The sequence below is a fragment of the Pongo abelii genome, chromosome 11 (genome assembly GCF_028885655.2).
Source record: "Pongo abelii isolate AG06213 chromosome 11, NHGRI_mPonAbe1-v2.0_pri, whole genome shotgun sequence".
Lineage (NCBI taxonomy): Eukaryota > Metazoa > Chordata > Mammalia > Primates > Hominidae > Pongo > Pongo abelii.
The window spans coordinates 36,604,092-36,626,283 of NC_071996.2; the positions used below are offsets into that span (position 1 = coordinate 36,604,092).

General features: G+C 38.2%; 1 protein-coding gene across 7 annotated transcripts in view; it reads left to right on the plus strand.

Moving 5' to 3' along the window:
- The window catches only part of MGAT5 (alpha-1,6-mannosylglycoprotein 6-beta-N-acetylglucosaminyltransferase), a 338,815-nt gene that overhangs the window by 208,970 nt on the left and 107,653 nt on the right, over positions 1–22,192 (plus strand). For all 7 annotated transcript variants that reach the window (XM_024243304.3, XM_063712758.1, XM_063712754.1 and 4 more), the window contains 4 exons: positions 11,055–11,126; positions 13,098–13,259; positions 16,420–16,589; positions 19,764–19,898. In XM_024243304.3, coding sequence (XP_024099072.1) covers positions 11,055–11,126; positions 13,098–13,259; positions 16,420–16,589; positions 19,764–19,898 — 539 coding nt within the window. The remainder of the gene's footprint in view (positions 1–11,054; positions 11,127–13,097; positions 13,260–16,419; positions 16,590–19,763; positions 19,899–22,192) is intronic.

The following is a 22,192-nucleotide window of genomic DNA, read 5'->3' on the forward strand; positions in this document are numbered from 1 at the left end:
ATCCACGGGGGTCTTGAAACCAGTCCCCAACAGATACTGTGGGTCAGCTATACACAATCTTATTTAAACCTCTTGCCAACTCTAAAGAGTAATGGAGAGCCAACTCATAGATAGCTCAGAGAGGTCAAGTCGCTTATCTCCAAAGTCCTGCAGTTTTCGTTCCTGCTGTCTCCTTTATGATGAAGGAAAACTGATCTTAGGTAGCTGACTTGCAGCCATTGACTTTGCATTCAGTTGTATGGTTAAATCCACTTGTGATGGGAAAATGGCTCTAATTTAGCTAACTTCAATGAATAGATCTTCATTGCTAGTTTTCTAATACTCCATCATTGCTAGTTTTCTAATACTCCATAATTTCGATACCCTCCGCCTCCAAAAAACCACAAACTCTCTTGCTGCCATAACTCACGAAAACCAGATGTCAGCCATTCCAAGTGGTAGGAATGAGCAAATGATTCATTAGGCAGCCTTATATTTCCAGAACATCAGGCAGTTCATTTTCTGTATCTGTTTTTGTGAGCCATGTAACTACTCCCATTACAGAGACAGGGCCCTATAAAGTAATTACTCTGAATGTCATTGTTTCAGGTATATTAACTTAACCGTCTGCAGAGCCTTTTACTGCTATCAGCTTTTACAAAATTTAGAATGAATTTCTTCATCTCTGTTGATATTATGTTGATAGATGATACTGATATATTTGACACTGACACTTTTTTTTCTTTTTAAACAGTTGTTACAGAACCTAGGAAACATCATACCTTTCCAGAGTTCCTAATTTGTTTGTGCTTTTCTTGTATGCACTTCTGTTGCCATTGCAAGTAGAGTTGCTCTGAAATAATCAAATTGCCCAGTGATTGATTGCTAGATCTTAGGATGTGTGCAAGCTATTGCTTCAAATGCCAATTTGGACTAGATGCATGAGAGTGTGTCTATGACTCTTTCACAAAGGAGCAAAAGAAGCAGTTTCTTGCCTTACTTGTCAATCTAGTTCTTATATTTCATAAACAACTGACGTAAAGGTCTTTGCTTCTTTCTGTTCTCCCTTGGCAGTATGTAAAACTAATATTGGCTGAGCATGTAATTAACCTTGAGTTTAAATTCAGCATACTTAATCCCTTGATTAATGCTAAAATTAATGCCCAACAGTAAAGGTTGAAAGCTTAAATGTTTGTGAATGTGAGCATGAAATGAAATCCTAATAACCAGTACAATGATTTGGATTTATGAGCTGTGTTGGCTGCTAAAGATAAGTTGGAAATGGTGTTGCACAGACTAATTTGTCAAAGTGGGCAGTGATAAAGAATAGACTGCTTAGGTTGCAGGACAAAACCTGAATGAAAAAACAACTAACATTTTGGGGTGGGTCAGGGAGTACTTTAAAAATATCACCAGATTGTTGCCCGAGAATACCAACACACACCCTTCAAATGTTCAGCCATTTGAAATGGGAAATTCCTTTTCCTCAAGATAATATTTCTGGGCAGTAAAGGAGGTGGCAGAGATTATGATCATGTTCTTTTCACCTTCTCTGTTCAGCCTTTATTGGTATCTTTTTCATATATATATATTTGTTGCTGTTACTACCTGAGTTCTAAGACATCCTTAGTAAAAGAATTTTTTAAAAAAAAAATCCTGAGTTTACAGAACAGTATTTGTTAGTCAGCCTAACTGATCTCTCAGTTTCTCCCTTTAGCCCCTCACCCACTAAAGTTCTTAGCAACACTTCCTGTTTTTGAATGTTATATACCACAACATTTATATTTAGACTTCTTGTTCTGGCCTCCACTCTACAAAAATCAGAAGGGCAAAGGACAAGACTTGCCAAAACCCAAACCAACACTTCTTTGACTGCTTCTTGGAACACATGTGGCAGGATGGGGCTTCAATGCTGTCATCTCCAATTTGTTTTTTATACACATTTAAATATTGTCTCATGTAATTTCTATTGTGTGACCCTAAAAATACTTTTAAAATTATGTTTTAAACTTTTTAATATGCAGAATTTCCAGCATGTACTACAAAAGAGTATAACAAACTCCTGTGTGCCCATGATCCATATTCAACAATGTCAATTCATAGCCAGTCTCATTTCATTTATAACCTCCTCTGTTTCATTATTTTAGGACAAATCTCAAGCATCGTATCATCTGTTTCAATGTGTATCTCTAAAAGAGACTTCTAAAACATACTGTACAACTATTCTCATTATAACTGCTAATACTATTTCACACCTGAAAATTAACCTAATTCCTTCACATCAGATTAGTATTCACATTTTCAGGCCATTGTATAAATTAAAGTTTATTTATTTGAACTGGGTTTCCAGTGCGGACCCTAAATTGCAATTGTTGATGTCTCCTAAATCTCTCTTCATTTTAGGTTCTCTTCCATCTCTTATTTTTCCTCCTTCTAATTTTTTGTTAGAGAAACTGCTTCATTGCCTTAGAGTTTGTCTTACTCTGAATTTTGGTTACAGCCCATGTTGTTACATAACCTGGCTCTTTGCCCCCTTGTATTTCCAGTAAAGTGATAGCTAGCTCTGAGGTTTGATCAGAATAGTGCCTAATATTGTTTGTGCAAGTTATTTCATGGATAATGGTATTATATACTTGAGTTGGGAGGCACATAATGCCTGATTTCTCTTTCTCTCTCTCTCTCTTTTTTTTTTTTTTTTTTTGATGTTAGCAATCATTGATCAGTGCCCAGGTTCATTAATTCATTAAAGGTACCTTCTTAATATATCAGGAATACTTCTGTGCAGAGACGTGACTCTTCATCAGGTATGTGATCACCCTAAGAGGAAATTCATAGAAGAAACCATTTATTTCCCAGTTCATTTCCTAGAACTTCCAGCTTTTCTTCTTTTTGCTTGCTTGTTTTTGTTTTTTATTATCATTATGTAGTAATGGATTAAAACATTTGAACAATCCATTGCAGTTATTTTCTTACTGATTGTCAAGTTGCCCCGCTTTGGCCAGTGAGGACCTATTCATACTGCTTTCTCAGACCTTTTGACATGACCATGGTAGTTTGTAATAGTTTTCTTGTTCTGTGGTATGCCAAGATCTTCCAGATTCATCTCATACAGTTCCTGCCCTAGGCCTGGAACCAGCATCTCTAAGAACCACCTTGCTCCCCTGGCCTGCATACCACCCCAGTTTCACTTAGAAATAATGCTTAGGGGCCACAACCTGAGTGCCAGCAGCATTAATTGCTATTGATTTTTTTCTGGCTGCTGGAGATTTAACAATGAATAAACACTCCTCATTATGGTTGTGTTATGGAAGGAGAGATAGCTAGCAACATCAAAAAAGTAAGACGTATCATCTAAATTGTAGTACGTGCCTGGGGAGAATTACTAAAGAGAGGGCAAGAAGTACTTATGAGAAGTGATGGTGTCAGTTTTGGATAGAGTGGTCAGGATAGGCCCTACTGAGAAGGTGAGAAAATGATGTTGGACCATATTTGAAGAAAGTGAGGGAGTAAGAAGTGCAGATATCTGACAGGTGTTTAGCAGGCAGTGGGAAGAGAAGTGCAGTCACCCTGGGGTGACCATTAACACCTAACGTTAACAACAAGTACAAGGAAAGTCATTTCCACAGAGAGTTTTGTCTGTTTTGTTCTCACGTACAATGATGTCTGGCACATGTGTTTATTGAATGAATGATTCTATCTGAAGCATTTTTTAAAATTGACAATAGTTTTTTGTTTTGAGTGGGTAACTTCTAGCTCTAACCCTTCCAATCTTAAAAAAAAGTCGTAAACTTTGTAACATTAAAATCTGCTAAGACATTTGAGTTGAGATATGAAGCAGGGGTGTTTTGAGCACTGATTAACACATTTAATATACAGTAGTCCTCTCTTATCCATGGAGGATATATTTTAAGACTCAGTGGTACCTGAAACTGAGGGTGTTACCGAACCCTCTATATACTATACTTTTTCCTTCTTCACAATGTTATGGCTTCTCTTTGGCATATCTGAATTGCCAGCATCATTACTCTTGAGCTTTGGGGCTGCTATTAAGCAAAATAAGGGTTTATTGAACACAGGCACTGAGATACTGAGACAGTTGATCTGGTAACATAAAGGCTACTAAGTGACTAATGTGAGTGGGTTGTGTCTATATCATGGATCCCCTGGACAGAGGAGCTGTTCCAGCCCTGGGCATGATGGAGCAGGAATCACAAGGTTTCATCATGCTACTAAGAGCATTGCGCAATTCAAAACTTTTGAATTGTTTATTTCTGGAATTTTTTATTTAATATTTAATATTTTCAGACTGCGGTTGACTGTGGGTAGCTGAAATATCAGAAAGTGAAACCGTGGATAAGAGGGGACTACTGTAATGCTCTGTAATATTATGAGAGCATACAAGGGCTCAGATTAGACTGTTAGAATGGAATGAGCCAATTGTATTAGAAGGCACAGCTTTCTTGCCCATTTTTTATTTTCATTGTCACTTACCATAATTGCACATTAAACACAAAAAAAGAGCTATATCATTGTTGTCTAAAATGTGACTACCTCTTAAAATTGAGTTTAGTTGTCAAAATGTCCTCATGTGGATAGAGACCAGTTGGGACCAGTTTTGCCAGCATCCAGTGGGAGCTGTGCCTAGTGAGAGTTGCTATAGAAAGTATCTCTATGCATTATCTCTTTGGTTGGCTACAGTGGAATTTATTTGCTGCTTCTCGTGTGTAAGGGAGAATTGGCCTTTCTCCTCTTAGAGCAATTTGGGATGGATTATTGAAAGTGTCTCATCCTCTTGTTAGAACCCCACTGGTTTTGTGGCACACTGAACACTTACTACAACATCACCTTAAATTCTGCACCCCCCTCACCCCTGATATGCTGAGCAGAACTCTCATGGATCACTCTGGCCCTGCACTCTGTGTCTTGCAGGTAGCCAGTTCTGTACTTTGTGTTAATAATATTCCTGCCTGTCTTGTCAGGAGGCAGCAGTACAGTGTTAGAGGAAACACACAAGACCTGATTCCCTGTCTGGATCCCACCACTTCCCTATGTGGCTTTGAGCTTTCCCTTGAGTTCAGTCTGGTTTCTCCTCATTGAGGTCAAGATAAGCCTGCTTTGCCTCCCTCAGTGTATTGTTGAAAGGTTCCAATAAAATGAAAACAGTTAAGCGCCGCATAAGTGGAAAAGAGTATCATTATCATGAGTCTCTTTAGTGCCCAAGTTATGCTTTTTGATTTATTCATTCACTACTTAACAAATACTAATTGGACATTGCCTGTGTGCCAGGTACTGCTTTCAGGACTGGGGATAGAGTGAGAACCAGACAGAGAGGTTTCTGTCCTCAGGGAGCTTACATGCCGATGGGGCAGCAAACGATAAAATCAGTATATAAAAGAATTGCCTCAAGGGATGAATACTCTGAGGAAAAATAAACTAGGGAGGATGCAGAGTGGCCAGGTCAGTGGGTCAGGGAAGGCTTCTGTAAGGAGAAGTTTGAGCATAGTGTGGAAGGAAGTAAGGGAGTGAGGCATGGAACACTCTAGAAGGAAGAGGGTTTCAAGTAGAAAGAAGAGCAAATGCAGATGCCCTGAGCTATAGGATTACCAGATAAAATACGTTACAGCCAATGAAGTTTGAATTTCAGGTAAACAATGAATTTTTTCAAGTATAAGTATGTGACAAATGCTGTGTGGGACATACTTATACTAAAACAAAAACTGTTGTTTGTCTACGGTTAAAATGTAATTGAGTGCCCCGTTTCTTTTCCCTAAATCTGGCAACCCCACTGAGATAAGAATGAACTTGCATGTTCTTGGGACTTGCAAGGAGGTTGGCTTATGTAGGGCAGGGTAAAAGAGGCAAACAGCGTAAGAGTTGAAGTCAGATTCTATAAGATCTTGGTATAAATTCTGGGTTTTATTCTGAGAGCAAGGAGAAGCCGTTGCAGCATTTGAGTATGTGTAGAATGTGATCCAATTTTGGCATTTCGTTTGCTCTTGCTACATAGAACAAATGGTAGGAGCAGGAGTTGGAAGCAGAATTGTTGCTACATTCATTAACCGTACAGTACTGCCACGCAGTGGGAGTATAATCACTTTAAAGGATTTCATACGGAAGACCTAGGCGATGATACTCCAATATTGAAGACTGGACTGTGCTTTTGGGACTGTAGGAACCAAAAGTTTAGCCAATATGCTTCAAATAGTGATTGAGCGTACCAGCTCTGGGGCAAGACAGGTGGCATTTCCATCTGTAGCTGTGTCTAGTCTGTACTTCGGCGTCTTCATCTAGCATGATAATTAGCCTTTCTCAAGAGGTTATTTGAAAAGACCAAATGAGATGACGTGTGTAAAGGGCTTATCCTCATGCTTGGCTCCTAGTACATCGCAACTTTTATTCTTTGTCTCTCCCAGCCCACTCCCCCTACACAGCTCTTCAGATAAGGAATCGGACCAAAATATTAATCAACTCAGGTGTTGGTGCAGAGAACTAGTCTAGAGAGTTCTCTAGAACTAGAAAGTTTCTAGAACTAAAAGAACCACTTACCACTTACATGAGTAGACATCCTTTACCATCTGCATTTTATCATTAAAACTTTAGAAAGTAGAGGAATTGGGAGTTGGCATGTGGTAGAGAGAAGTGCAGGGGGCTTACTTTTTTTTAGCGTATCCCGTAATGAGTAACTTCATTTGATGTCATCAGTATAACAAATGTGTATATGTTTATGTATGCATGTATATATAAGCGTAATCAGTGTGTCAAATGAATATTTAGATATATAGTCAACTGTATTCATTTGATATATGACCAACTAGCCTAACAGGATGACATAAATTCTATCTTTCAGATCTTATCGGATAATAAAATTAAGTGGGTTACCTGATCCAACTCTAAAGTAGATGAGAAAACTTGAAAGCCAAATGGTTTAAAATTACATGCCTGGTTATTTGCAGAGTTGGGCATAGAGTCCATTTGACTGATCCCAGATTCAGTCATCTTTCCCCACTGAAATAGGTCTCTTATCCCTCACTAAGCTTGGCCTAAAGGTAATTCTAGTGTATCCTGGTCAGGGAGGCAACAAATTTCAGTTGTCACTCAGCCCTGCCACTCACTAGAGAAGTTATACTGGCAAATTCACATTAAGCCTTGACTTCATCCCATGTAACATGTTGATAGTACCCGTGTTATAAGGCCCTATGGGGAATTAAATCGTGTAGTGTGTGTGTGTATGTGTGTGTCACGGAGCCCAACATATTCTAAGCCTTCATACATGATGGTATGCTTATATAACTCCTTTAAAAATTATTCTCTTAATTTTCATTGTGAAATGTATAATATGTAGATTAGCAAAAAGAAAATGAAAAGCCCCCAGAACACCATCATCCAGAGACGATCTCAGACTTCTCGTATGCATTTTTCTCATTTAGTTTTGATTATACTTAAATCATCTGAAAAATACAGCATGAAATCCTGTGTGTTGGTGACCCATTAGAACAGAACACTTCACATTAATCATGAAAGAAAAAGCCATAACAAAGACTAATCATTATTCTTTCAAAAGAATAGAACATTACTACTAAGAGTTTTGCCATATTATATCTAACAACATGCATATATACATTGGATCTATTAGTTTTCAGAGTAGCTTTATTACTTTTTCTTTCTGTCTTTAAACTCCAACTTGAGCGTCTATGTATCTGCCAGCAACTTTTTTCCCCTTAATATAATGAATTGGCCATCCTACAGACCTTAGAAATAAGTCTGACCAGATTAGACTTCTAGGGACTCAGAGAATGCTTTGATTCACAATGTTCATGTTTAAGCTGCAAAACCCTTTTTGTTCAAAGAAGTTTAGATCACTGTGAGGAGGAATGTCAAAAAAAAAAATTGTTGTATTTTATATCTCGTTGTTCAAGAAAAGTGATTTTATAGGGTCCTTTCCATGGAATGTGCATTGATGTTCTAAAGTTTTAGCCTGGCTGGTCTTTGTTTTTGTTGCCTCTTCATTTTGTGGCCTGAGGCTAGTGAGAAAGATTAGTTCATGTCAGAGTTTGCTTTCCAGTTGAAGGTTACTGGGGAGGAATGCTTCTCCTCAATCGATTGTTGTGTGCGTGTTGCCGTGAGCTCAGACGCTTTTAATTTCTTAGATTTATGGTAGTAAATTGTAGGCTACTTTTAGGACTGTCCAGTCCCTTCCCTGGCAGAGGGCTTGAAGGAGGTCTTTCCCAGGCCGTAAAAGCTGGGTAGAGATGGGGTTGACGGCAGGAGGTGGGGGGGGAGGCAGGGTACCCAGTGTGTCTCCATACTGAGGGGAAATATAAAATCATGTCCCAGGAAGAGCGTACCAGGAGTCACAGTTGAGAAAGTGTGAAGGAAGGTGGTCATAGACAGCTGTAGGACGCTAGGGCTCTGAGAGCCAAGAGTGGAAGAGCTACTGAGAATGACTTGAAATAGAACCATTTTCAGGTCAAGAAGGTGGTGGGGCTCACCTTGGGGTTTAGCTTTATTGGTAACATCCTCTGCTGGTGGGTTAAGCTTGTTAAAGGACCCTGGACAGATCAAAAGAAAACAAAGTTAAGGATTAGGAGGTTGTTACTAGCCTTCAGCAAGATTTTCCCTGAATGTTATTAATGGTGTTCTTATTTAGGAAAATGTTGCTCATTTGAGAGCTGTTTGTTTCAGTACTTGGAGTTATTGCCAATGCTGGCTTTCTTCCAATCCTGGTAATCCTCCGAGATTTCCCAAAGAAAGAAACGCTTTGTTTTGTTTTTCCCTTCTCCCCATGGGATAATTGGTTTATGTATAATTTAATTATTTTGTTAACCAGTTATCCTATCACAACATACAAAAACAACCTTAAGAACCCACCCTCTCGCTCTGTGCTAAGATGTTCATAATTGATTTTCCCACCATTACGAGTGCATGTATAACAGCGAAATTTCTTGCTAAAAGCTAAATTGGACTGACTCTATATTTTATATTTTCAGGAGTGCCCTTGGAGCCTTAGGAAGTAATACCCAGTGATTTAGAATAAGAAGAACTAAGATAAATGATCAGTTTCAAAGAGGCATTACAGTCTTCAGGCTTCTGTAGGGAAGTCATCTTTTTAAAAATCACCTGGGACTGTATTTTCATCACAGTGAATCTTGAAAGATTCTTCTTGCAGTGGCAGAGTGAGGAGAGAATTTTATGAATATCTGGTCTCGCTCATGTCTCTCCTCTTAGTTGATTTTCTTTAGTCTTGTTTCATCTTTCCCCATCATGCTATTCCTGGGAAAACTTTTCATCCTGGTGGGTGGCTGGTAAATTTGGTTATTTACTTGGTGTAAGGTTTATTTCAAATCTGTACCTTCCTTGCTCATCCTTTTTTTTTTTTTTTTTTTTTTGGCGGGGATGGGTTGAGGTTGAAGATCTCACAATCAAGTCTACAATCCATTTGAAGCCTTCATGTTATAAATATGCTTTATTGAGTCAATTTGCACAAATCTAATTGGAGCTAAATAATTCAATCTGGCCTAAGAATACAAGGTACAGATGCGCATAATGCTACTGAGACCAGCTTAGGCTTCATCCACTTGCAGACTTTTTCTCTGCTGTTTTTCCTCATTTTTCTCATTTGTGGAGCTGCAGATATTGCCTTTCATGGTCATGTTGTTGTCAGATCCCAGTAATTAGACTGTAGGCCTCCAAGGCAAGTTGGTCTTTTCTTTTTTATGAGTAAAAACCATTTTAGCTTTCCTTGTGGGGAATCCTTTTGAGTCTCTGAATCATTCACAAATATGGTAAGGTCTAATTTTATCCCGTAAGAAGAAAAGAGAATATTTCACTTTTCCTATTCAGAGATTCCGCCCTCTCCCCAAGCTTTGCTTCTCTCTGCTTATTGCTTTGGGATCATCTGCAGTGGCAGATGGCTTTATGCAAATCAGGCCAATTACTTTGGTTATAGTAAAGATCACCTTGCATTATGAGTAACTTCCAGATTAGTAAAACTGACATGATTCTTTGAAAACTTACCCAGACTGAGAGGGCACACTGTCTTGTGCTGACCCATGAGGCTATAGTTCCACACATGTCTCTGCCATCTTAGTGACCCCTTTAAGGACATTCCCTCACTCTACTGCTCATTAAATTTTATAGATCTACCTGGCCATAGAAAAATTATTTTCAATGCCTGTTAGCCATATTTCATAATCTCATTATTTATTAGTAAACGGATGATAATGCTGTCTTCAAATTTTATGGCTAGTTTTGACAGAGAACAGACATCAATATAACTTTAATACATTTCTCATTTTTTTTTTGCTAGAAATTAAGTTGCCTAATAGTCTTTGATAACCTTTGCTGAAATAATTTCTATAGAATCAAGTTCTTTTTTCCTTTCTCTTTCCTCGTCCCCTCAATTTCTAAACCTTATGCATTGACAGAACAATCCGTCTTCCAGAATGGCTCTCACAAGATCATCAAGGTTTTTTTTTCTCTCCTCCTTTCATTTCTTTCTCAGATAGGTTTTACCACCTTATTTCTTGAGATAGTATGAAGTGAATAGCTAGAAAATGAGGGAAACCTTGACCAATTAGCCCTAAACTATCAGTGGCATTCCTAACTCAGGTAAAGGATTGAGTTCTGTGGCTCCAATGCCATTCAATTTCCTTTCCAGATATGCCACAGCAGATAAGGATCTTTCCTGTCCATTTGCTAAATGGTCACAGAGACACCTTACATTCTCATTCCCCAGTGGCAATGTTTCAGTCTTTTAACTTTCTGCCATTAGACTCCCTTTCCTTCTGGTACAGAGATGTGAGGCTTAAATGACTAAGGAATTAATTGCTGTAAAGTACTTTGAAGGACAGATGTAAAGTATAATCTCTTCCTTCTGACCTTTGCTGCTGATTGTTTCATCTGAGAGGGCACTTTTATCTGGAATACTAGCTAAAAGCATGGGAATTTGGCTAATAATAAAAATAGCACATATTAATATAGTGCTCATTGTGTCCAGGAGCTGTTCTCGGTGCTTTGTATGTATATTAATTCATTATAGATGAAGCTGCATATTTAGTGTCACTGATGCTTTTTAGGTTGAAAATTGGTGTCCTCATTTACCTTGGAGAGCAAAAAATCCCTACGAAGAAGCTGATCATAATTCATTGGTAAGTGATTTTGGAAAACTCTTTCTAGACTTGTACATTTAGGTCAGATGCCAAGTGATACATGTGGAATCTTCTAGAAATGCCAACTATAACCTGAAATAGTGTTACACTGAAAAGCTTCTGTATTCGTCTCTGTGGAAGTCTAGGTGACCAAATCAGTCAACCATTAGCATATGTTTGTTTACTGAGCAATTCTCTGAGGGTTCCTGAATGATGGGCTACTGATATGAGTAAGACCTGGTACCAGCTGTGGAGGCCCTTAGTGATCTAATAAGGGTGATGGCAAATAATGACCATCTCTGTCACAAATGCTGTAATATAGGCCTGTGGGAATTAATGAGGAAGAGGTCATTTTAGTCTGCAAGGTTCAGGGTAGATTGAATAGTGAAGATGACATTGGAGCTGAATTTAAAATGATGAGTGAGTTTATATAAGGTCAAGGAGAAAAGGGTAACTCTCGTGTGGGAAAATGAGAGCATGGCAGTTTCGGGGAGTAGAGCATGCATGCATGGTTCAGTTGGCTAAGGCCATAGGTGATTGGATGAGCTAGGCTGAAGATGAAATTGGGAAGGTAGGAAGGGGACTGTGAAAGTACTTGTTGCCCCATTAAAAGCTTAAGTCTTTACTCTTTAGACCATAGATCAGCAAACTTCTACAAAATACCCAGATAGTAAATAGTTTCATCTTTGCAGGCCATATTGGTCTCATTGCAGCTCCTCAGTTCTGCCATTGTAGCACAGAGAGCAGCCGTATATGATATGTAAATGAAGGGGCATGGCTGAGTTCCAGTAAAATTTTATGCACAAAAACAAGCAGTGAGGATTTAGCCCAAGGGCTGTAGTTTGCTGATCCATGCTGTAAACCACAGGAGTCGTAGGATATTGTTTAGTCAAGAAGGGAAATGAAACTGGATGTGGTGGCTCATGCCTGTAATTTCAGCACTTTAGGAGGCTGAGGCAGGAGGATTGCTTGAGGCCAGCCATTTGAGACCAGCCTGGGCAATACAGCAAGACCCCATCACTACAAAAAATTTAAAAACTAGCTGAGCGTGGTGGTGTGTGCCTATAGTTTCAGCTCCTTGGAAGGCTGAGGTGACAAGAGGACTGCTTGAGCCCAAGTTCAAGGCTCCAGTGAGCTGTGATCATGCCACTGCATTCCAGTCTGGGTGGGAGTGTGAGACCCTATCTCAAAGAGGGATAAAGAAAGAAAAGAGATGAGTGTTCAGAATGAGCTATCGTGGTGACTGAAAAGGTGGATTCAGCATGTTTGAGATGTTCTGTGAAATAAATACTGGTTATTATGTTTCTCTATTATTCCAATCACTGGTTGTATCCAGCTATATTATCCAGAGCATTAGGGAAAATATTCTTCCTGGCTTTTAAGTTATTCTGTTTGGAATTTTAAATTGTTCTCACTCATAGCAGAAAAGTAGTATTCCTGGCTCTTTAAATTCCTTAGAAAACAATGAATTTTTGTTTGGACTGGGACAAAACCAGAAGATGAGCATTTATTTCCCTATTTAACTCTGTGGACAGAAAGAGGCTTTTTGGCAATTTCCACGTTGTCAAACAGCCTGCTAAGAATTGACTTCAGTTTTCTTAGAAGTCTGCTGTCCTGTGGTAGATCCAAGTGGCACAGTAAATTTGAGTGCTGAGAATTTCAAGGTACATCAACCATACTCATTATAAAAACTGCATTTTAACATAGCTCAGAGCTTTGTAATGCCTGTGCTGCTTTTCTCAATTTCTAATTTTTTAATGACGTCCCTTCCGGCAGATCAGCAGTCAGCAGCCTTTGCTTCAATTTGCAATCCTGGGACCTTAAAGTCAAAGCTGCAGCAGACAAGGCTTACTTTTGAAGCTCTCAATTTAATTGACTAACCCTTTTAAGTTTTCAAATGTCACATCATGAAAACTATTGTGCTTTCTGACTTTTTATCTTCTATTCATTTTATTAAATTTCTGTTGCTAGGCGGAAATTCGTACGGATTTTAATATTCTCTACAGTATGATGAAAAAGCATGAAGAATTCCGGTGGATGAGACTACGGATCCGGCGAATGGCTGACGCATGGATCCAAGCAATCAAGTCCCTGGCAGACAAGCAGAACCTTGAAAAGAGAAAGCGGAAGAAAGTGAGTTTCTTATTAATTCAGTGCAGTTAGATGCCAGTTTTCTTTTAAAATTTGATTTTGCTTGGAAACAAGACTAAGAGAAATGTCATATCTCCAATGATATTCCCTCAGGGTGAATCTGCTCAGTCTCTTGTACAGCTGTTTTTGGGTTGTCCTTTCCCCACTTACAATGCTCCCACTTAGCAGGGTCTGGCATAAGTTTCTTGGGTGAAGCCAAGCAGAATATCTGCCTGTAAGACTTCTCCTTTGAACCTGTCTTTGTCGGAGTATCAGGAAACTTTCCCCCATTTCCTTACCTGAATCCAACCTTTGAGAGCTTCCTATTATATCATCATGAAAATTTTGTATTTTTGTTGTTTTTCATCCCTGGCTTTTGGATAGCCAGTGAGTTTCATTGTTACTCTGTCTGGTTGGTGCTTCTGCTTATGCCCCTAGGAGAGAGAGAGAGAGAAATTTGATTAAATTTGAGCCATTTCTTTCTAGTTTATGAGGAAAGGCTTGGAAAACCTCTCGAATACCCCTGGGCTTAGAAGACTTTATGCCCTGTTAGCTATAGATTTGGTGGTCTGGCTTTAGATTAACTGTTCTGATTTCAGAACTGAGCAAAGTGAATAATTTGCTCCCACATCTAAAAAACTTAAAAATGAGTTTGGTATTCCTAATCCAACTAATCTGATATGTTTGAAAAAGAAAATAAAGATACATTTGCAGGATCCCAAGTCACAGTTTGATAGGTCAGTTTTGCCTAGATCTCTTGAATTTGTGAGACAACAGGACCGCACATTCTGTCACCAAATGGTTGTGTATGGAAGAGCATGTGTTCAGATGTGCAGGTGGGCTGTAAAAAGAAATAAAGAATTTTTCTGTATATTCCTGTGGAGTAACCTTGAGGATATATTGTTAGGTGAAGAAAAGTAGAGAATAGTTTACATTATTTTTAAGAAAGAGAGGGAATTTATATCTATGTATACATAAAGATATACACAGATACATATATTTACTTCTTGCTCTTAGTTTGAAAACGTATTTTTCTTATTTTGATAAACTAAAATTAAAAATAAAGGAGATGGTGATGATGGTTGCACAATAATGTGAATGTGCTTCATGCTACTGAACCGTATACATTAAAATGGTAAACTTTATGTTAGGTGAATTTTACTACAATAAGAAAAAAAATGGTCCAATTATTAAGGGGAGTTGGGATTAGCATGGAGGCAACAGAAACTACCATAGAAACTAGACTTCTGAATATATCTGACTTTGTAGATTTGACGCTGGAATCATTTTATGTGTTAGACGAAATGTTATTACCAAAAACTAAAAATTAGAAGGAATGTAAAACAAATGAACTGACTATATATCCATCCAGTTTTGATGGAAACACACAGAAAAAGACTATTCTTAGTGACTTTAGAACACAGTAAACTGTACACTTCTGATGGGATATCACAAAGGATAAAAAACTGTAAAAACATTTTAAAACCATTTTTATTAATCATGTAATATGTGGTAGCATTGATATTCTCATTCTGAATCCATTGTGAACATTGGAGTAAAGCAGATGAGTAATTATGTTAGTGTCTTTGAGAAGTGAGATTTGCAGTGTGGAAGAGAAGAATTAATGGATGGTAGGATTGGTGATGTTATGTAAAAACACTATAACACTGAGTTTGAATTGGAAGCACCAGTCCAAACTCATGATTTGTTTTATCTTTGAGGAAAAACAAATTTCCTAGCTAGGGCCACTATCAGGCCTATAAACAGTAATAAAATTGAGTCCCTTAAGCCCCACACTTTAGTCTCTAAATGCTATTTCTACTAAGCGGTATAAGAGGTTCTTGGAAAAATGGCTTATTAAGGTCCGAGACAGAAGTTGTACCTGTTGAGCCTAGAAGAGTCTTGTCAGGCACATCTGTCTACCCATGTGCAGAGAAGCTATCAAAGAAGACTAGGATCATGTCAAAAGAACTTAGGAGCCAGCTTGGATAGCCTACCACAGGCCTAGATGGGACAATTGGATAGTCAGTGAGAGGAATATCCACAATATTTTGAAGCATATCAAATATGCTTTGATGTCATAATGATTTTTTTAATTAAAAATCCTTATAGATCATCATTAGAGTAGGCTAAAGAACAAGTTTATTATTCTGAAAAACTGGCAGATGAAGAGAAAGAATCAAATATTTACCAGGCTCCTTCTATACAAACCTTAGAGTTACCTCAGGGTGACCAAATGGTTGATGAGGAGTAGTTTCTCTTTATAGAGAGGTGTTATTCCAGCTAATAAACAAAGAAGGAATTATAAAATATCATCATTTTGCAGTCCATAATGGATTAATGGATCTAGCTAGTGACCATCCAGGACTGCTAACATCCCAAGACAGAGACACCTGTACATTGTTTTCTATGAGGCTAAGAGACACATGAGGCAATTGTTACGTATGCTCTCTGACTCTTGAATCACACAGGTGCACTTAGAAAAAATAAAGGGCAGTTGAAGAAGTATGAATATTAACTGGATATCAGATTATGTTAAGGAATTACTAGGCTTTTTAGGGATAATAGTGATGTTCAAGTTATATTTTTCAAGTGAAGGTTTGTTCCTTTTAGGGATACATACTGAAATATTTACAGATGAAAGGATATGTCTAGAATTTGCTTTGAGATAATCTAGAGGGGTTGGGAGAAAATGGGGGTATTGATTAAATATGCATTAATAATTGTTGAAGCTACACAGTAATTACTTTGGCATTGACTATATTGTCATGTTTGCCTTTCTATGTGTTTGAAATTTTCCATGGTAAGAGGTTAGAAGTATTTTAGCTGTAGATAAAAGACCAATAGTGTTAGAAAATACTGTCCTGTCTTACCTTCCTTTAATCCCGATTTTACAAATATATTGTGCTTTTAAAAGGTGGGATTATCTGTCCATACCTTGTACTCATAGCCATACCAAGGGCTGCAGTGATTTTGTTTCTCTAAAACCACAATGAAAAATGATTTCCTTCCTTTGTACTTTCTAGAAAAACAGCATTCCCCACCCTTTGATTTTGTTAGGATGTAAACATGACTTTGGGATTGGTCAATCATTTCTTGGCGCATTACTGTGCATTTTGTATGTGGTTCAGTGTGAATCAGTATATGCCTCTTTGTTTTCCAGGTCCTCGTTCACCTGGGACTCCTGACCAAGGAATCTGGATTTAAGATTGCAGAGACAGCTTTCAGTGGTGGCCCTCTTGGTGAATTAGTTCAGTGGAGTGATTTAATTACATCTCTGTACTTACTGGGCCATGACATTAGGATTTCAGCTTCACTGGCTGAGCTCAAGGAGTAAGGAGATTACTTTTCAATTTTAAAATCAGAATACAAAAAAGAAATTGTAAACTCTTAAAGTATTACCTCTATTAGTGTATAATTTTTTGTCAAGGAAAATGAAAGTGATAATTCACTAAACAGGAGATAAGAAGATTATTTTCAGGAGCTAAATACATACACTGTGAAAAGGATAATATGTTTTCATTGTCGCTGAAGGCTCCAGAGGCTTCATAAATGAATGCCAGAAAATTCAAACTAAGGAGCTTATTCTTTGCTATTACAGGTGCTTCCAACATCTGTAGCACAAAACATTATTGACTTTCCTAATTCCCTGTCTCTTGCTGAAATTCATACCACTGCCTACTCAACATCAATCTTGCTAAATCTTAAAACAGGGCAGGTTCCTGTTTGTAATTCAATTTGGATAGAATAAATTTCCTGAAAGCCCTGAGCCAATCCTTTTTCAATTAGCCAACTTTCAGCTGAGTCTGTTAACTCTACTTGGGTTTTTCATTTCACTGAAATTTGCTTCTAGCTCCAGCCCTCCTGTAATCCCTTCTATATTGGCATAGCTGGCTGAGCAGGGATGCTTCCATCCCCTGCAGTCGCTTAGGATTACTGCCCATGGAGACTTCCCACCCAACAGTCAAGTTGCCATGTTGCTATATGTCATATATTTCCAGAAGGAATACCTTGAATGAACATTCTAGAGCTCATTGAGATGAGAGACATGTTAAAACAATATATGGTGGCTCCCAGCACTTTGGGAGGCCAAGGTAGGTAGATCACTTGAGGCCAGGGGTTCAAGAACAACCTGGCCAACATGGTGAAACCCTGTCTCTACTAAAAATACAAGAATTAACCGGGTGTGGTGGCCCATGCTTGTAGTCCCATCTACTCGAGAGGCAGAGGCTGCAGTGAGCCGAGATCATGCCACTGCACTCCAGCCTGGGTGACAGAGCAAGTCTCTGTCTCAAAAAAAAAAAAAAAAAAAATTGGATACACAACCTACAAAGTGGCTGCATTTATACAGTTAGCAGTCACTCATCTGGTGTCTTCTGTAGGCTAGTTTTGGTGTGGGACATACAGAGATGGCCAACTTGTGGTCAAGGACCTTGCTGCCAATCTTTTGATAATTACAACTAACATATTAAAAATAATTACACTAATTCCGGTTCTATTAGTGCTAATTGAGGTGTACGTGGATGCTAGAATGTAAGCACTGGGATTGCAGAAAACTGACTGTCGTTTGTCACTGTGTAGTGGGCACCTAGATAGTGCCTAGCAAGTAATGAGTACTCACATAACTATTTATAAAATGAATGAGTGAAGGAATAAATAGGTGAATGAATGAGTGGGTAGGTAAATAAATGGAGTGCTGTGGTAGTACCAGGGAAAATTACTGCCTGGGGAGGTCAGGAAAGGCATGTTAGGGATTTATCAGTCAGAGACTGAATTTGATGGTCAAGGGAAAATTTGTTCAGTATGTCCTCACTTAACATCGTTGATAGGTTCTTGGAAACTAGGACTATAAATGAAATTATGTAAAATGAAAGCAATTTTTTTCATCAACATTATAACCAGTGATTTGAAGGAAATGACTTTATTGGAGGGCCTGCTATCTGTTGTTTTGTTTAAAGTTCCAGTTTTCAGGAACCTGTTGATGATGTTAAGTGAGGACTTAACTCTAGTAGTCTTTATGCACACTGGGGTCAGGGCTAGATGTGTTTTATTTAAGAAGATAATTGTGGAAGCAGTGTAGAGCAGTGGTCTTTAAATATATCTGTACTTTAGAACCACCTGGAGATCTTTGTATTTATTTTTTAACTGTGGGGGATCTTTTAAAAATCCCACAGACCATGCCATAGGCTGATTAAATCACAACCCTTGGGGGTAGGACACAGCCATAAGTATTTTGTGATGCCTCCAGGTAATTTCATTATACAGACAAGTTTGGGAAACACTGAACATGGAGTGGACCAGAGATCAGCAAACTATGGCTCAGCAGGCCAAATCAGCCCTCTGTCTTTTTTTGTAAATACAGTTTCATGGGAACATAGCCATGCCTATTGTTTACGTATCATATATAGCTGTCTTCATTTCACAACGGGAGAATGGGCCAGTTGTGACTGAGAATGTATGGCCTGCAAAGATGAAGATAATCACTGTCTGGCCCTTAACAGAAAGGGTTTTCTGACACTTGGGAGGAAACTGGTTCTGCAGAACCTAGCTCTTTCATAAACAGGGGAGAGGAAGAAGGGTGGCTGATGTGGTGGTAGTACAGAGCTGTCAAGCAGAGTCCTGTTTGTGACTCTTTTCCTTTGAAGCAGGATATCCATAATTTGGTGAAGGATTATCGTGGGGTGTGGGCAGGGATAAGCAACAGTGGTGACTGATTAGTGAGTGGATGGCAGTAGGGTTAGCACTGACTCGTTCCTACACATGAAGTTGGCCTACCAATCAGGTACATCGTCATGCTCTGAGTGCAAGTATGGTTTTGTGTGGATGGATGCATGGGTGGGGGAAAGGGTGATAAAAAAAACTATAAACCATAGTGCCAGTTCTGTAATATGGTCAAGCGAGGAGGAAAAATTTGACATAAGAGAAAAAGTTAAGGAACAGTATGAGGCAGGTAGAAAGAAGTTAATACTATAGAGGCTAGAAATTGAAGACATTTAGAAAAAGGAGAGGGGAAGGTTAGTAAGGGTGCTAAGCGGTAAGAACAGGCTCTGGGGGAGAAAACTAAGTTATTGAGTATCTGGTATTCATTAGGCACTTTCTTTTCACTATCTCATTGTGAAGAACCCCTGAGAGATTGGTATCCAATGCTCTTTGTATCCAGTCCTTGTTTTCTGGAAGATGAGCAAAGAGACTGAGAGAGGGTAGGTAACTTGTTTAAGGTCTCACAGCTGCTACATAGTGGTGATGGAGTCAGACCCATATCTTCCTTGATTTCAAAGACTGTGTTTATATGCCACCATTTGCTTTTGCAAGAGTCAGAATCAGGGTACTGGGTTGGCCTTAATGGATGGAAATAATTTATATAGGTAGCAGATTTGAAAGGGCCATGCTGTCATCTCTAATAAGGATTTTTGGGGTGCTATTTGCCCATTAAAGTTGCCAAGTTTATTACCTTTTAAGTAAATGATTTTTCTCTTTTTTCTCCCCTCTCTTTTGCCGTTTCTCTAGAATCATGAAGAAGGTTGTAGGAAACCGATCTGGCTGCCCAACTGTAGGAGACAGAATTGTTGAGCTCATTTATATTGATATTGTAGGACTTGCTCAATTCAAGAAAACTCTTGGACCATCCTGGGTTCATTACCAGTAAGTGCTACATGGTGTTCTGACTTAAGGCTTTTTTTCCCCCTCCTTAACAAAGGTTGCATGGTTGTGGGTAGAAAAAGCTTATCAAATAGTATCTTTTCAGCTGTATGGAGTGTTGCTCATTCATAATTGAAATTCAGATTCTCAGTGACTTTGTACTTTCTATGGCTATTCATTATTTTCATGGGTTTCTTAGAAAACAAGTGTCAACCTCCTTTCTACCTTGACTAATATTAATACTTAGCCTTCCTCTCAGTATGCGTATGCCGGTGTCATCTATTTAATCAAATAACAATTTTGATAAAATATGTAGTGTCATTTCTTGTGTTCCATGGGTTTTAGATCATGATTCGCTTTTCTTACCCTTTACCTCATCAGTATTCTTGTCATTCCTGGAAGGGAAATCTGGGAATACGTTATCTGAATGCTGGGGTCTTGCACTTTTTAAGATAAGCCCATTAAGATTAGTATGACTGTGGTACATGTGTACTCTGTGCAGTCTTTGTTATTTAGTAGAGTAGCTCACTGTTTGCCTGAGTGTGGGTTTGGGACCACGATTTAGTATTTGAAATGCTTTTACCTGGTATATACAAACATGGCACTAAATCACAATGAATTATATAATGAAATTTATTAATTTTTCAATTTTCTTTCAGTCTTTTTGAGAAAAGGTGTAGTTTGATGCTACTCTATCTCCGACACTACTTTTAACACATGCATTTTTAGCAATGTGAGAGTAGCTGTGAGTCTCAGCATTCAGCAGGCAAAAGTGTCTATTCTGAATTGTAAAATACTTCCTAAAGGTTATATGCTTTTTTTTTGTTGTTATCTTGCATTTATGGCAGTCAATACTGGGTTTTATTTATGGTCTTTAAAAGTTTCCTTTAAAAAATCAATTTTAAAAGGTGAATAAACTTAAATATATTTAACAATGTAAATGGCACGTAAATATAAAAAAAGCAAAACTAAAAACTTGCTGCGGGCCAAGATAGTGCTCTACCTTTTGCGTGAGGTGTTTTTCTGGTTTTTGGCTTGTTTCTTGAAATCTTGACCGAAGTAGAGCTGTTGTTTTCTACCATTTTGTAAACGGCAGACATCTGATAAATGTGCAAAGGAATCTACACGGTACAGGCTTCCCTTGACTCACATATCCTCGCTGTTAAGAAGAGTTCTTTGGATGGAAAAATATTCTCAGTGGTAGTGTTTAGGTGAATTAAAAAAGGATAATTTTGTTATTAAAATGGTCACCGTTGATTGGTATTTGATTCTTGTTGGATGAAAAGGCACCATCTCAGAGGGGGTTTTATGGATGAGTGTAATGTTTATCTTCCTTTCTTTAATAAATCATCTATGTTAATGATTATTACCTGGCAGGAGGTCTGTTAGTGCTTTAGCTCTGCAGTCTTTGTGGTATGATGAAGCAAAGATTCCATTAAAAGCCTACTCAGATCCTCTTGGAAGTTTCTGGCTGATTTCTTTCCCTTTTAAAAATTAGAAATTGTCAGGGAAAATTTAAAATTTTCCCTTTTAAAAATCAGAAATTTAATGGAATGTATTCCATTAAATGTATTGCTGTTATCTGATCTTTCAATTAGGAGCAAACCCTTGAGGCCAGTTGGTCTTGGAAAAATAATTGTAAATTTTGTCCAATTTACGTAGGGACCTAGGAAATTCAATTAAACATATATTAAATGCCTACACAACTAGTATTCTGCTAGGTACTGCAAAACTCATACGCATTTTACTTCCTACAAGGCCTTTGTTGAAGGACATACAAGAAAGTAAACTGCAAGTAGTCCAAGATATGCCATGTTTTATGTCAAACACCAGATTAGAAATTAGGGCATGGCAAGGAGCTCCTGAACATCCATTTCATAGTAGTGTGGCTGAGAGCAAAGAGAAGTTTCCAGGAGTTATTTGGCATGGCTGCTGCGATCCCTGTTACAGGAAGACAAGCTGCCTTGGGGATCAAAACAAACATCTTTTTAAGTCATTAGTCTGCCTATGATACTCCAGACACAGAGACATTAGAGGGAAGACATAAATATTAGCAACACATTATAAAAATAGTTGCAAAACACACAGATGCAGGATGTGATTGAAGAAGGAAAACTATAATGTCAAACCTTCCATGTCATAGACCAAGTCCAGTGTCCTGTCTGTGCTTTATAAATTAAACCTAGATAAGCTAGAAAAGTAATTCCCAAGCCAAAGCCTCAAGTAAAAGGATGTCGAATTATAAATTTCTGAGAGACATCCGATCATTCCATTCCTCTTTCAGGAAGAGCCCAGTG